The following is a 13,844-nucleotide window of genomic DNA, read 5'->3' as shown; positions in this document are numbered from 1 at the left end:
GTGCACAAGATCAATTCTAAAGAATATATGCACTAGTAAGTAGTTGTCTTACTTAACTCGACCTTTTCCTCTAATTAATACGATCATCAAAGTGACGAAAATCTTACCACCCAAACTGACATGTTAAAATTTAAAAGTTATTCTATTATCTAGTCAGTGTGTAAAGCGTACTATTAACATCACTTAAATTGTAAAATTTAAAATTTATTTTTCAAATCAAGATATATAAATAATGTGTGATATAAAAATTTTAGAATAAAAGTAGTAAAAACTTAAACTAAATATATATGGGTAAATTGGATATTTACGTTCAAATAAATCAAATAAGGGTACAAATCGGTCGGTCGGGTGATGGATCGAACACCCATAAGGACTGGACCGATAGTTCGACTGGACCGCTATCAGTCCGGCTTAATTATTATTATTATTATTATTTTAAATCAATTAATAAAAAATTCATTTAAATTACTAAATTAAAATTAAGTAACTTATTAATGTAGATTATGTAACTAATTCAATAAAAAAATATTTTATATAGTCAATAATAATAAATTAAATGAAAATGACATTATTAATTTATATAATTATTATATAATTAGCTAATTAATTGATATTATGTATTAGTTCATTAACAAAGTATTAATAATATATTTAAAATTGTATTTTATTAATAGTGATATATTAGATAAAAATTAGATAATAAATTGTATAATTATTACATGAATAATATATATAAAATATATTTTTTATTTTTATTTTTCATTCGATCCGCTCGAATATAATCCGAGATAAAAAAAATTCTAAATTAAGACCAACCGAAACTTTTGGATCCTCTTAAACACATAGACCATCTCAATTTTCGTCCGTTTATCACCCATAGTCGTCAAAAGCAGCTAATCTCTATACGTAAAAACTTTGACTAGCATGTGTGTGCTGATCTCAATACGTTATTTGGGCCTATTAAACTTACTAGCTATCTACGTACCAATGATTTGATTGATGATTGTTATAACAAAAAATTTTCACAACTTCCTAACACTCCACACTCTACATTATTTTTAATTTTTATTATTTTTTTCTTTTATTAAATATTTATTATATGAATAATAAATAAAAAATTTGAAATAATTTTAAAAAAATAAACTTAAAAAAAAAATTTAAAAAATTTAAAAATATGTGGAGCGTGGAGTGTGGTTGAGGTTGTATAGCAAAACTCTTATTATAATTGGCTTTGTATTTGGGGACGTTACGAAGAAAAAAGTGCGCAAACAATGACATCCATCGATCGTTGTCCAAGCGGGTGGGCACACGTGAAGGAGCAGTGCCACCTTAAGACCAAAGATTCCTTGCGCTAATTTGTGTTCACACATACTTTGATTTCCAAGATTCTTTCCCGAGTTCTTTTCACACCTGCGAAGCCAGCTTGTTTCTCTAGCTCGCGGCCGGCCGGCTTTGGTCTCAATTGAATGGCTTCACTAATTTTATCTTCACGTTCAAGCCTTAAAATTGATTTATCGAGGGCAAACTACTAAATACTATCTTTTGTTTATTTTTAATTAGAAAAATAAAATTAAACCATGCACAGATTTGGTGTAGGTAATTTTTTTTTTTTAAAGAGAAAGTATTTATAGTTTGGAAAGATAATTAAAATGGATCATTTCTATCAAACTATAATAATATGATTAGACCATCAATTCAAGTTGTCTACATACATAGAAGCCTAGCTATATAGAGTTGTAATAAAAACCGTATAATTTTGAAGGGAAATGATTTATGTAGTTTTAAAGTATACAAATCTTGTGCATTCTATTTCAAATAAGCGAGTAAGTCTGACCCACTTTTTAATAGTAAGCTCAATTTTTTATTGAAAAAATATATTTGCAACCGGCCAGGGGAATCATAAGGGCATCGTGTCCCACGTGGCCGGTTGTTTTAAGAAAAAAAGAAAGTCATCTTAAATCGAAGAATAATGAATATAAGAACTTCAAAATGTTGTTTTCATTCTATTCCAGTCATCTGTGAAACTGAGTGGCCAGTTTCTTGCCCACTTCAAAACGTTGTTCTTATTCTTGTTTGGTTGTCGAGAAAGTAGAAGGAACAAATACGCTTTATGGCACCTGTGAATACAACTTCGACCTCAACTGTAAAATCGAAGAAGCTGTCCACAGCAACGATGACGATGACCGATTGTTCGAACATGGGCCTATCCGATCGCTTCTCAACTTGGAAAATTCTTTGGCGGTGCCACCGAGTCCTTTCGCACCCTCCAAAACCCTACCAATAAGAGAAACTTTTTGTGATGAGAAGCTAAAGTCCATTTTTTATGGAAAAGACGTAGTTGGGTTTCAAGAAATCACCAAGATGCTAGCCATCATTTTGTGACGTTTGGTTGATGTTTGGGCTTATGTAAACTTTTGTTGTCGCAATGGTCTGTTACTCGAGTCTCAACCGAAGAAGAAGAAAAATAAAAAATGTTGTTTGCTTCAAAATGTGGTCTGCTACACTGAAGGAAAGAAGAAAAATATGTGAACCTTTGTTACTGCAGTGGTCTGCTACTTGATTGAAGAAGAAAAAAAATAGAAAATGTTGTTTGCTTCAAAGCGTGGTCTGCTATACCGAAGGAAGAAGAAAAATCTAGAATTTTGCTTTGCTTTGTCATTTTTTTTGCATTTGCCATTTTACTTTTATTTTTTATTTTTTATTTCTTCCACATAAGCTTTGCCACGTACAGTCGATTGCATCCCATTTATACATGCCGGTTGTCCATAGTAAAATTATTTTTTTCTTTTATAGAGAGTACGTGATATTTGCATATCCAATATTGTATCTAACATTATTCAAATTTGACATCCGAACCTGACACGTTATGGTAGCTGTTATTAGAAAATATTACATTGTAGTTCACGACGTCTTACATTAACATTTTTCTATTGGGAAATATGGATGCATGTGGGGTTTCATTTGCATTCATAAAGTCATTGTACTAACTAATACTATCGATTTGTACGGTTATCAAAAGTCCATTTCTTAGATTTATAATTTGGTCCAAATTAAATGCTTGGCTCGCAATTTTAGACTATATACTAGAAAAACAGGAAAAAATGAAAAAACAAAACAAACAAAATTAAATTCACCAAAGATATAAGCTAGCTCAAGCAAACCATGGCCACGAACAAATTAATAAACCCTATTGAAATTCAATGGGCCGCTTAAAGTACAGCCGAAACTAAGCCGCCAATGCAGATATAAACATCATAACCATGCACCGACGGCTCTAGCTAGCTAGCTCGCTCGCTCCCAACGTGGAAGTCATCGACATAAAGCTTTAATTTTCTGTTGGAACCAATCCGAAAATGAATCGCGATGAGGTCAAACTCAACCCACTGTCCCCCCTCATCTGCCACGTAGGAAAACATGTCATCCCATGTGGCAAGAAGTTTGGTTTGACTCTTTCACCCCCATGTATATCCTTTTCCCATTAACTTTATCCCCACTTTTTATATGATCACCACCCCCTTTCGGTCCTTCCCCCTCCTTCTCTCTCTCTCTAGATCTATTTATTTATATATAAACTCCACACCTCCATATCCAAAACCTTGCTCTCTCCACCACAAAGGAAGTTCGGAAAACAAATTATTTGTAAGGGAGAAAAGGAGATTAAGAAAGATGGGGAATTGTTTGCGGCATCAAGAGTCTTCTATGCAATGGGGCGGTGAGGACTGGGGATCGCCGGCAAAGGATCAAGGGCTTTGTGCTAGAAATAAGTGCGGCGACAAAATGGGCGGCAAGGCCATGGAGATGAAAGAGGAGGGACTTCTCGGACATGGCAGAGTCTTCACTTCTTCTTCGTCTGCGACAACAGCAGCAAGCACTACTCCTACTACCGAGGTGAAGATCAAGATCACAAGGAAGCAGCTGGAGGAGTTGCTGGGTAGAGTGGACGTAAAAGAATTGTCGGTGCATCAGGTTTTGGCGCAGCTGATGAACGTTAGCGATCGATATGAGACGCATCAGCGGTCGTGGAGGCCTGCCCTGCAGAGTATTCCTGAAGTTAACTGAGAATTAATGTAAATTAAAGGTATATATATAAATATATATATAGCCATGAGTACGTACGTACGTACGTGCGTGATGATGATGATGATGATGAAAAATGATATGTTTGAAGACTACTCTTTCTTGGTCTGATCTGTTCCTCTGAATTAGCTAGGATATTGTGTTAGCTAGGTCAGTGTCATGTAGTGCCGTTCTTGTTTTGTAAACAGTAGATATGGGGGGAATAGGGTCAGATCGAAGGGGCACTTCCATAGATTTTGTTCACTCATGTAAATACCACACCCCCTTTTTTGAGGCTGAGGTAAAGTTAATTTGCTTTCCCTTCTTTTTTGTTCAGGCGACGAATCTCTCTCTCTCTCTCCTCTCTCAAAACAAGATAATTTGATAAATATTTTTACCGTAAAATATAATTAAATTACATTAATTTATAAATTTATTTTTATAAATTTTTTATAATTATATCACTTCCCTTTGAATATGCCATTAACAAGCCATTGATGAGAAAGCTAGGGAAGCGACAAAGGTGATCAGGTCCTAAAGAAATGTTGTCTTTTGATAATTCACTTTGATTTATATATGATTTATATGTTTCACTTCTTTCATCTTACAACCTTTAACTCCTCAAATATTTTTTGAGTTATTTAGTTTAATATTTAAAAAAAAAAACTCGAGACTCGAGGCCCGGAGATCACTCGATCATCCAACGTATAACTTCGTCAACCAGAATGCAAATTAGTCCACTTCTTCGTTACAATAAATTACGATATTATATGATCATTATTTATTTATTTATTTATTTATTTATTATTGATCATAAGTTCTATAACAATCATGCATTTAAAAAAAAATATATTATTGATATCTCACTGTAGTCAACCAAGAACGTGCAAGATTAGAAATTAATTGCACCATATATTATTAAAAGACATTCGGTAAATACTGAAATCGATCAAATCTCAAAGAACACTAGGTAATGTGAACCCTTAGGCCTTAGACATGTAATCAAGATGTGAATTTGTTCGATGGGACACATCTGCCGACATGGAATGATGCATTCTCGAAAATGAATTCATAGTACCGTTGCATTTTTCTTAACATATATAGTATTTATAAATAACATCATGTATATATATGCATGATTTTTGTATTTATTACTTTCATTAACGATGTTCTTAACTTCAACAGCAAACAAAAAAAAAAAGAGGAGCTATATAAACCAAACAAAAAAAAAAAACAGAGAGAGAGAGAGAGAGAGAGGAGAGAACTGCCGACAAGACATGATGCAAGAGTTAAACCGATACAACAAAAGTCTGGTTGTTTAATACGTATATATGTAAGACATGTGATCTCTATCTTAAGAATATAATTTCAGGTAATAACAAAATATAAATTCTGAGGTTCAATTCTGACTTTGTACTACTCATTTAGTTTGTTTTTATAATCTTTCTCATTTCATTTTATTTATTTATTATAATTTTTTAAAATTTTTGTATAAAATAAAATAAAATAAACATGAATTCAATTTTTTTAAATCTTAAAATTAAAATAATATTAAAAATATATATTTTAATAATATTTTATTTAATTTTTAATTATTATTTTAATTCATCGATCTCATCTTATATATAAAAACAAACGAGACACATCATCTCATATCTATATCAATACTTACTGATCAATGAGTTGAGAGACAACCACAACCAAATGGGTCAAAAATTCAACCTCCGCTGTGACTTCAGTTTGGAGTTTAATTACATATTTATCATTCACTAGGCCTGCTACCCGCATGGTGCGGGGTTGGGAATTTTCTCCCCGCCCCCCGCCCCGGTGTCGGGGGGCAGGGGAAAAACCCCCATCTGCCCCGCCCCCCGCCATTATATTAAAAAAAAAAAATTTTGGTTTAAAAATATTTTTTTAGACCAAAATTATAATATAATTTAAATAATAAATTAAAATTTATAAATATAAAAAAATTTAAACTCATTAGAGTTAGATTTTGGATTGATTTGGTCTCTTAGGCCAATCTTTATATAGGAGACCAATGCAATACAATAGTCTTCCTTGGCCTAGGGCCCCGCCCCCTGCCCCCGCTATGCCCTCTCTATGCGGGGCGGGGCGGAAGCCGGGCGGGGCAGCGGGGGCGGGGCCCCGCTACCCACCCCTATCATTCACTTTGAAAGGGAATTAAGTTGGAAATCCGATCAAAGTCGACATTTAGATTAAGAATTAATCTTATTAAATTATTTATTGTTTTAGTTTTCAATCCCCAAAATAAAATTTTACTCAATCGTTAGTATTGGTTTTCACAAGGGAAAAATAAAACATAAAAATAAAAATATCGTCACAAACCAAAAAACAAAAAACACATCTCGATCGCGATTTTTCACCTGTGATGATTTTTTTTTTTTTTGTTGGGTTGGGCAATGAAATTGAATTGTATAATTAATTAATATGAGATTTAAAAAAATGATTAAAAGACATGGGTTTTAGTTTTATTTTTAGCAAAATTTTAAATTTCATTCCAGTAATCGTTTCGGTTAAGAGATAATGTGACGGAATATTTCAGTACCGATCTATTTTGATTTATATTCTAAAATAACATGAATACAAATCTTAACATGCTTTACCAATTCGATCATATAGGGAATATAGGCCGCTTAGCTCTACTTGCTACTGGGTTAGTAGTGTCAATCATTCACAATCAAGTCTCAGTCCAAGGAAGCTGCTTATTTTTGACTAAGTTGAAGCCTAACTACAATAGCTGGATAGATAGATATTGCTTACATTCAGATTGTGTTTAGATGTTGAAATGAGTTGAGTTAAGTTTAGTTGAAATGATAAAATATTATTATTATTTTTTAATATTATTATTATTTTAGAATTTAAAAAAAATTGAATTGTTTATTATATTTTATGTTAAAATTTAAAAAAATTGTAATGATAAATTTAGATGAGTTGAAAGTAGTTAGGTAACCAAAGAAAGCAGTGCATCGTAATTTGATTAGTATGATCTAGAAAATTACTATGCATTATTGTTTTATGAAAATATATTAAGAGCACTAGATGACAGACAAGTCTACAAAATTTCTAAAAAAAAGCCAAAAAATAAAAGAAAGAGTTTACAAATATTCTTAAAATAAAAGAAAATCTGTAAAGCTGTTTAAAAAAAAAAACGGTTGTCGAGAAGAAGAGAAGTGGAGTCCATTGCCTCAAACTTTGAAGTTAAGAAAAACAGAACTGCTATGTACAGTCGCCGACTACAGTCGACGCGGAGTCGGCTAACATGAATATTAATAATAAAAAAAAAATGATACGCAAAAATGAAAATGAAAAATAGAAAGAAAATTATGTTTTTTCTTTCGGATTCCAGCTTTCTTTCGTGCTCTAGTCAGTCATCTTCGGCTTCGTGGTGTTGTTCCTCTCAGATCTAAACTTTGTTTGCTATGGCAGCATTTTAAGCTCTATCGGTTTCATCTTGGGTTTGGACTTCTTTGCCATAGCAAATTGTTGTCCCTGGTCCTTGTTCTCTCACCCTCATAAACCTGGATCAAGACACCTGGTTGATTGTCCGAGTAGGTGGAGAACACCTGCTCCTTCTTGGTGGGGATGGTGGTATTTCTTGGAATCAACACAGTCATCACACCTCCAGCAGTTTCCAAACCAAGGGATAAAGGGGTGACATCCAATAGTAACAGATCCTGAACCTACTCATTACTCTCGCCAGTCAAGATCGCAGCCTCAACAGCAGCACCATAGGCGACTGCTTCATCTGGGTTAATGCTCTTGCAAAGCTCCTTTCCATTGAACAAGTCCTGCAACAGCTGCTGCACTTTGGGAATCCTAGTAGAACCTCCGACAAGAACAATGTCATGGACGGTGCTCTTGTCCATCTTCGCATCCCTTAAACACTTCTCCACAGGCTCCATACACTTCCTAAATAGATCCATATTGAGCTCCTCGAATCCACTACAGTACACTCTCATACGATCGTACCCACTCACCTATAATCAGAATTTTAGTCAGAAATTAAGAAAATTAACAAAAATCAAATGAGCAAAAATATAGGTTGAAGAGCTCTGGGAGGCAAACGAGAAAATGAAAGATGGCGCACAACGAGAGAGAGAGAGAGAGAGAGAGAGAGAGAGAGAGAGAGAGAGAGAGAGAGTCACAAAGCTATAGTTTTTTTATTTAGTTAGATTTATCTATGGAAAAGGGGTTATGTTGAAAGCTTCAACTGTGAAGAGGTAGAGGGCCAAATACGAAACCAACTCAGGGAAAAAATACGCAGCAATCAAAACCAAACTAGGGGAAAATGAACATATAATGAATGAATCACAACCGAACGACGAAGGGAGGGATGGCTTGAATCGTAAATGCCTCAGTTTCAGTCTGAGGAGGGAAGCCTCGTGTAGATGCAGAGGGGAGGGACATGCTATTGACGGAATGACTGTACCCTGGACGCCCTGTCGAGGAAGGGAGGAGGCTGCGCTTCGTGGAATGTTCGAGCTCCTCAAACGCATTAAACTGAAGAAACTGAGGAGAGAAACTAGGGAGAGGGAAACTGTGGCCACGTGCGTTTAGTTTTTTTCGAAACGGTGCGTTTAAGTTTTTTTTTTCCACGTCAAAACCGTTTACGTCCCGTTTGCACGAAGGCGACTGCATTCAGCATTTTTCTAAGAAAAAAGTAGAGCGTTGCTTGTCGCCAGATGGCCCAAACAGCATTTCCAAGTATTTCGAACCAAATACTTGTTCCGGTTGGAATGGACCGGAAAAGACTGGAACGGCCAGAATTTTATCCGAAACGAAATAATCTATTATACTGTGTTGATTACTGTTTCGAAAAGAAAAATTCTGGCAATTTCGGCTATAATGAAACGAAATTAAAAACTTTGATTTTGAGTATGATATAAGCGCACTGTATATATAAATTTTGTGCAAATCTTTTGAAAAAAAATCAAACCTTTAATAAAATTGAATTTTTTTCAAAGTAAATCTCACTTTTTTTTCTCAACAAATTTATATGGGACTTGGACGCCTTGAACTTGCATAAATAGTTTTTTAAATAAATATATTTACAAACCTCTTTATTCAAACCCTAAACACACACACACACACACATATATATATATATATATATATATATATATTTTAAGCAAGTAAGCATGTCATAGACAAATTAAAGGATTACAGGATATAAAATTTGATGGGTTGAGAGCTCCCTATAATATTCCTAAAGCCAACAAATACAATACAAGAGAAATGAAAAAAATAGGGATATTGAGAAAATAATTGGCTCTCACACATTTCCTACAAAGAGAAGCCACTTGAACCGATTTTTACATAATTAGATAAAAAGACTATAAAACTACGGCTCGAAGTCACAGTGAAGAGTTGTGTGCTGTATTTTATTGATCTAGACTAGTTGAAGGAGAATTTCACGACCAATTTAACTTGATCATTGGTTAGGAAAAAGGGGATATAGGATAGTAGCAATTGAAAATTGTGTTGAATTGCAGGTGAAATTTTACTAAAGTGGTCATTGGTTAGGAAAAGTGACAACATTGCTATTATGAAAATTTTCTATATCCTCTTACAAAAAATGATGCGACGTGATACTATTGTTTAGTGTGATGTGATGATATTGTCCATCAAAATTAAAATAATGTAAAAATGATAAAAATATTATAATGTTAGGTTTATTAGTTTCTACCATCATTTTATTATTTTATTTATTATTTTCTTTTACTTAATGGTTAAAAAAGTTACTATTAATAACCTATATTTTTTTAATTTGTTTAATGATTAAGGATATTAAAAAAATACATAAATAAAAAAAAATTTCAAATATACTATAGAATAGTAAAGAAGTGGTAAGAAGTAGTAAGTCTATTATTATATTTATCAATAATATATAGAGCATATTATTTAAACATAAAATTTAATTTATAAAATTTATCTTTTAAATAAAATTATTTTATATACGTGTAAAAGTCACGACTCTTGCCTTACGGACTCGACTGATTCCCCCCTCTTTTTGTATCACATGCTCAATTCCCGCTCTCTGTTTTCCCTCTAATTCTGATTCCTCTTCCCTCTCTTCCATGGCTGGCTACGAACCCCCCTCTTTCTCTCTGGGACTCGATCTGGGTATCGATTCGGAGCTCCAAGTATCATTTGAGGAGTTTCCAGTCCAAATACCAGCTTCCGACCCCGTAACAAATGGACCTACAAACGGTGACGAAGCCTTCCTGCCAGAAGTCATGGACTCGGATCCTGAAACAGTTCCGGAACCGCCCCGTATTCTCAAGCGGCTCAGGCGAGGGCCCCCCACCACCAAAACGCCGTCGTTTCGGTTGCTCCGGGAATCGCAGCAATCTTGTGGTGCGGTTGACGATGAGATCGAAGAATTTTCATCACAAGACGAAGGTTTTCTTAGAGGTAATAAATATTCTGGTTCCCATTTTTTTCCAACCACACTTGATACTGATTCTGCGGCAAAGTAAATTTGTTTGTCTATTGTTCTGGTTTTTAAATTTATCTGATTTTACTGGTTGTGTTGTTTCACAATCCAGTGATATGTTTTTCTAGGGACCCGTTTGGTTAAAATGTTGTTATTTGGCAATTCTTATGGTTAAGAGAGTTGGGTTAGGTTAATCTGATTTGATAGTTTGCTGGCAATAATTATGCATTGTAGATGAGCCATGTGACTGAAATTGTATCAACTTGGTGCTTGCAATATTGGCTCATGTTGGGTCAAGAGATTGCTAAGGAATATGACAGAGGTTATGGTCAGATTTATAGAAAATCAAATATCATTTGCTGCTTAAGAATATGTAGTACCCTATGCTGGAAAGATAATTATCTGAGGTTAGATCGGGTCCGAACTAAATGAAACATTTTGAGAATTCTTACCGGTTGTTTACATAGAAAGTTTCATCAATGACAGACGCTCCTCGGTTGTGCAACTTTATTGGAAGTTGATTTTGGGTGTAGTGTTGGCCTTCTTCCCTCCCCCAAAATATACCTAAAACTTCTAATTGTTGCTCAGTTACTTCTTTTTACTAATTCTATCATTTTCTTTTTTGCTCTTAGGGGTGTTGTCATCAAGATGGTCATTTTTTTTGCGATCATTTTGTTAAATGAAGCATCATGCTCGTTATGAGTAGAATTGCTACATAGTTACTGATATACCATAATGTTGATTTTAAGTTTCCTCTCTTTTTGGATTACCTTTATTTATTGAAGTAAAAAATGATACCTTGAATTTGAATTTTCTTTAGTTCATCTCCTAGTTTAATGCTTACAATGTGGCAGATGCATATCCACCATCGCAGCACCAATCCATGTGTAGCTGTTCAAAGATCCCATTGCATGGTTGTGGTGTTTTGACCACTGAATCATCAAGCCAGATGAAGGCAAGGAAAAGGAAACAGGTTTCTGATACCCCAGCTTCAATGAGCTTGGAAACAAGCCGCAATGCATCGATGTTTCCAAAGTTAACGATCAGTCCGCTTAGAAGGTTCCAGTTACTTGATTCTGATTCTGATGATCCATCCGGTCATGACAATTTAAGCAGAGAAGTTCATAAAACTGGTCCATGCTCAACAGAACAACAATCTAACCCCCACTCTCCTGCAATTTTAAGTGAACAAAAGCTCAAAGTGTCAGGTAGTATGAGTCAAAATGAGGATTTATGGAAAGATTTCTGCCCAAAGAAGAATGTTTGCATTCCAACACCTGCTTTGGATGAGGTTTTTGAAGAATACTTCCAGTCTTTGAAGGACAAGAATTTGAACTGGAAACCGAGGAGCAATGTATGCACAAGTAACAAAGAGGCTCGTCAAGAACATACAAGTAGCAGCCAAAATGATGAACAAGTGTGGAATTCGGAAGACCCCCTTCCTCCTGTTCATCGATATTTTTTCCATGATGATCCAAGAATTCAGAAATTAGTCCGCAGTCGCTTACCCAACTTTTCCCCACTTGGTATTATTAAGAACAGAGGACATCAACAACCTAATGCATCAGTTATTGATTACATGTATGCTGCTTTCTGTTTCTTCTATGTGTATTGTTTCTGCATTTTATCAACTTTACCATGTGTTATATCATAGTATGCACTTGTTGTCACTTACAGGAGACAATTCAACCATGAAGAAACTTCTAAACAGCTAGCAACCCAGAAAACCAGTTTTGAGAAAAGCTCCAGAAGTGGAAGAAATAAATCCGATGTATCAAATAAAGAAGAATTGCTTGCTTCTGGTGGCTGGATGGACCCCAAAGTCATTTCGACATTTGGCAAGGGAGAAATTTCTAAACAAAAAGCAACTCGGAAAATCAATGTTGAGAACAGGTCTACAAAGGGAAGAAATAAATCAAAACGATCAAAAAAATCAAATAACGGAGAAGGATTGAACACTCCTGGAAGTTGGGTGGACCGCAAAAGCTCTATCAGCACTCCAAATGATGCTGGTAAACGACCAGTTCATGCAAATGGCCAGTCTGCAGGTCATTGGTATACAACCCCAGAAGGAAGGAGGGTATGTAAAATTACGATATATTGCTTTTGGATTGAATGAATTTTAATTAGGTTTATAGCAATTAGTCAGCGGAGTTCATTGGTTGCTCGGTCATTTGATGTTTGTGCACATGAACCACAGAAAAGTCCGGAGAGATGAGTCTGTATTTCATTCTAATTTAAATTTGAAAGTGACACCTCATAAAGAACGGATCCATCCAAGGCTTTTGTGAAACTCTTGTTATCACTTCAATTTCCTCAATGTTTTGATACTTTGTTGTCCTTTTACACGTGCTAGAAATAGTGGACAAATCCTTGTCTTGTAATATTCGCAATCCATATAAGTTGGGGTAGTATCAAATATTCTTGGATCTCCTAAATTCTGTTATTATGGATCACACAGCCCCAGGAAATAAAGATATGAAATCATTATTACCATTGTCGATGAGGTTTCATTCTGCTTTTATTTAAGCATTTAGTATATGTTCTTTGGAGTTAGGTATTAAGTAGGCGACCTACTTTTGATCCGATCTTCTGTTGTCGGATATTACACGTACATATCTCTCGTGGCCTTCTATAATTTGCCCGCTGACGATATAAACTCTGGTCATTCCTCTGCAGGTTTATGTCACCAGCGGTGGGCAGGAGTTGACAGGTCGAAGCGCTTATAGACATTATCGGAAGGTACAGTACATCTAAAAAGAGTAATGCTAGTTACATCTTTTAAATACACAACTCAATTTCTCGTATAAATTCTTTGCAAAAATATAGGTCGAATATTTTTTTATTTTTACACTTTTTAAGTGGGATTTATTTTTTTATTAGTATTTGTATGAGACTTGTCTATTTAATATTTATACAAATCATTTCTCATCTAAAAAACCTTTCTACGTCGATGATTATTCATTTTTTTTTTTTCACCTTATGTCACTTATGCGTTGAATGCACTTTTGGGTTACAGGAGAGTGGAGCTGGGTTAAGGAAGTCGAAAAAGAAAACTAGTGCAAAGAAGAGAAATGACTGAAGCTTGATGCTCGAGATACCCACACGATTTTTATCCATTTGTTGTAATTATTTGTTGAATGTACAATGGACATTGACCAATTGTCTTTTCCTTCAAAGTTTTTTTTTGACTGTCTTTCAAGTTCTTCGTAGTGGGTTCTTGGGGTAGTCTTAAATAAAGAGAGCAAATTCACAACTCTATACAAGATTCTGATACTAGTGTTTTATGGGTACGTTGTTTCTATATCGCATTTGTTACCCTGCGAGT

At 34.6% G+C, this 13,844-nt stretch overlaps 3 protein-coding genes across 3 annotated transcripts; 2 read left to right on the top strand and 1 right to left on the bottom strand.

The window, feature by feature from the left end:
- The first annotated feature begins 3,557 nt into the window (after window positions 1-3,557).
- Window positions 3,558-4,059, top strand: LOC108993715. Its single transcript, XM_018968721.2, has one exon. It carries the CDS (start codon window positions 3,667-3,669, stop codon window positions 4,057-4,059), a length of 393 nt encoding a protein of 130 aa, XP_018824266.1. The 5' UTR covers window positions 3,558-3,666.
- Window positions 4,060-7,560: 3,501 nt separating this feature from the next.
- LOC108992037 (heat shock cognate 70 kDa protein 2-like) lies at window positions 7,561-8,487 on the bottom strand. The gene is made up of 2 exons (XM_035693880.1): window positions 8,434-8,487; window positions 7,561-8,057 (listed from the first exon to the last, which is right to left on the bottom strand). The coding sequence occupies exons 1-2, from the start codon at window positions 8,485-8,487 to the stop codon at window positions 7,761-7,763; spliced, it is 351 nt and encodes a 116-aa protein (XP_035549773.1). The 3' UTR covers window positions 7,561-7,760.
- Window positions 8,488-10,069: 1,582 nt separating this feature from the next.
- On the top strand, window positions 10,070-13,809 carry LOC108993667. Its single transcript, XM_018968654.2, has 5 exons — window positions 10,070-10,494; window positions 11,371-12,097; window positions 12,194-12,596; window positions 13,196-13,258; window positions 13,536-13,809. Exons 1-5 carry the CDS (start codon window positions 10,158-10,160, stop codon window positions 13,596-13,598), a joined length of 1,593 nt encoding a protein of 530 aa, XP_018824199.1. The 5' UTR covers window positions 10,070-10,157; the 3' UTR covers window positions 13,599-13,809.
- Window positions 13,810-13,844: the final 35 nt, after the last annotated feature.

This window comes from Juglans regia, chromosome 9 (genome assembly GCF_001411555.2).
Source record: "Juglans regia cultivar Chandler chromosome 9, Walnut 2.0, whole genome shotgun sequence".
In the NCBI taxonomy this organism is placed as follows: domain Eukaryota; kingdom Viridiplantae; phylum Streptophyta; class Magnoliopsida; order Fagales; family Juglandaceae; genus Juglans; species Juglans regia.
Note: the sequence above shows the minus strand (reverse complement) of the source record. Positions and strands in the feature narration are given on the sequence as shown.

Excerpts from the sequence above, each read along its gene's own strand:
- LOC108993715 (XM_018968721.2), top strand. The coding sequence starts at position 3,667 with ATGGGGAATTGTTTGCGGCATCAAGAGTCTTCTATGCAATGGGGCGGT.
- LOC108993667 (XM_018968654.2), top strand. The coding sequence starts at position 10,158 with ATGGCTGGCTACGAACCCCCCTCTTTCTCTCTGGGACTCGATCTGGGT. Across the intron at positions 10,495-11,370 it reads AGACGAAGGTTTTCTTAGAG|ATGCATATCCACCATCGCAG; the intron begins GTAATAAATATT and ends ACAATGTGGCAG. Across the intron at positions 12,098-12,193 it reads GCATCAGTTATTGATTACAT|GAGACAATTCAACCATGAAG; the intron begins GTATGCTGCTTT and ends TGTCACTTACAG.
- LOC108992037 (XM_035693880.1), bottom strand. The coding sequence starts at position 8,487 with ATGTCCCTCCCCTCTGCATCTACACGAGGCTTCCCTCCTCAGACTGAA. Across the intron at positions 8,058-8,433 it reads CTCCTCAGACTGAAACTGAG|GTGAGTGGGTACGATCGTAT; the intron begins GCATTTACGATT and ends TTCTGATTATAG.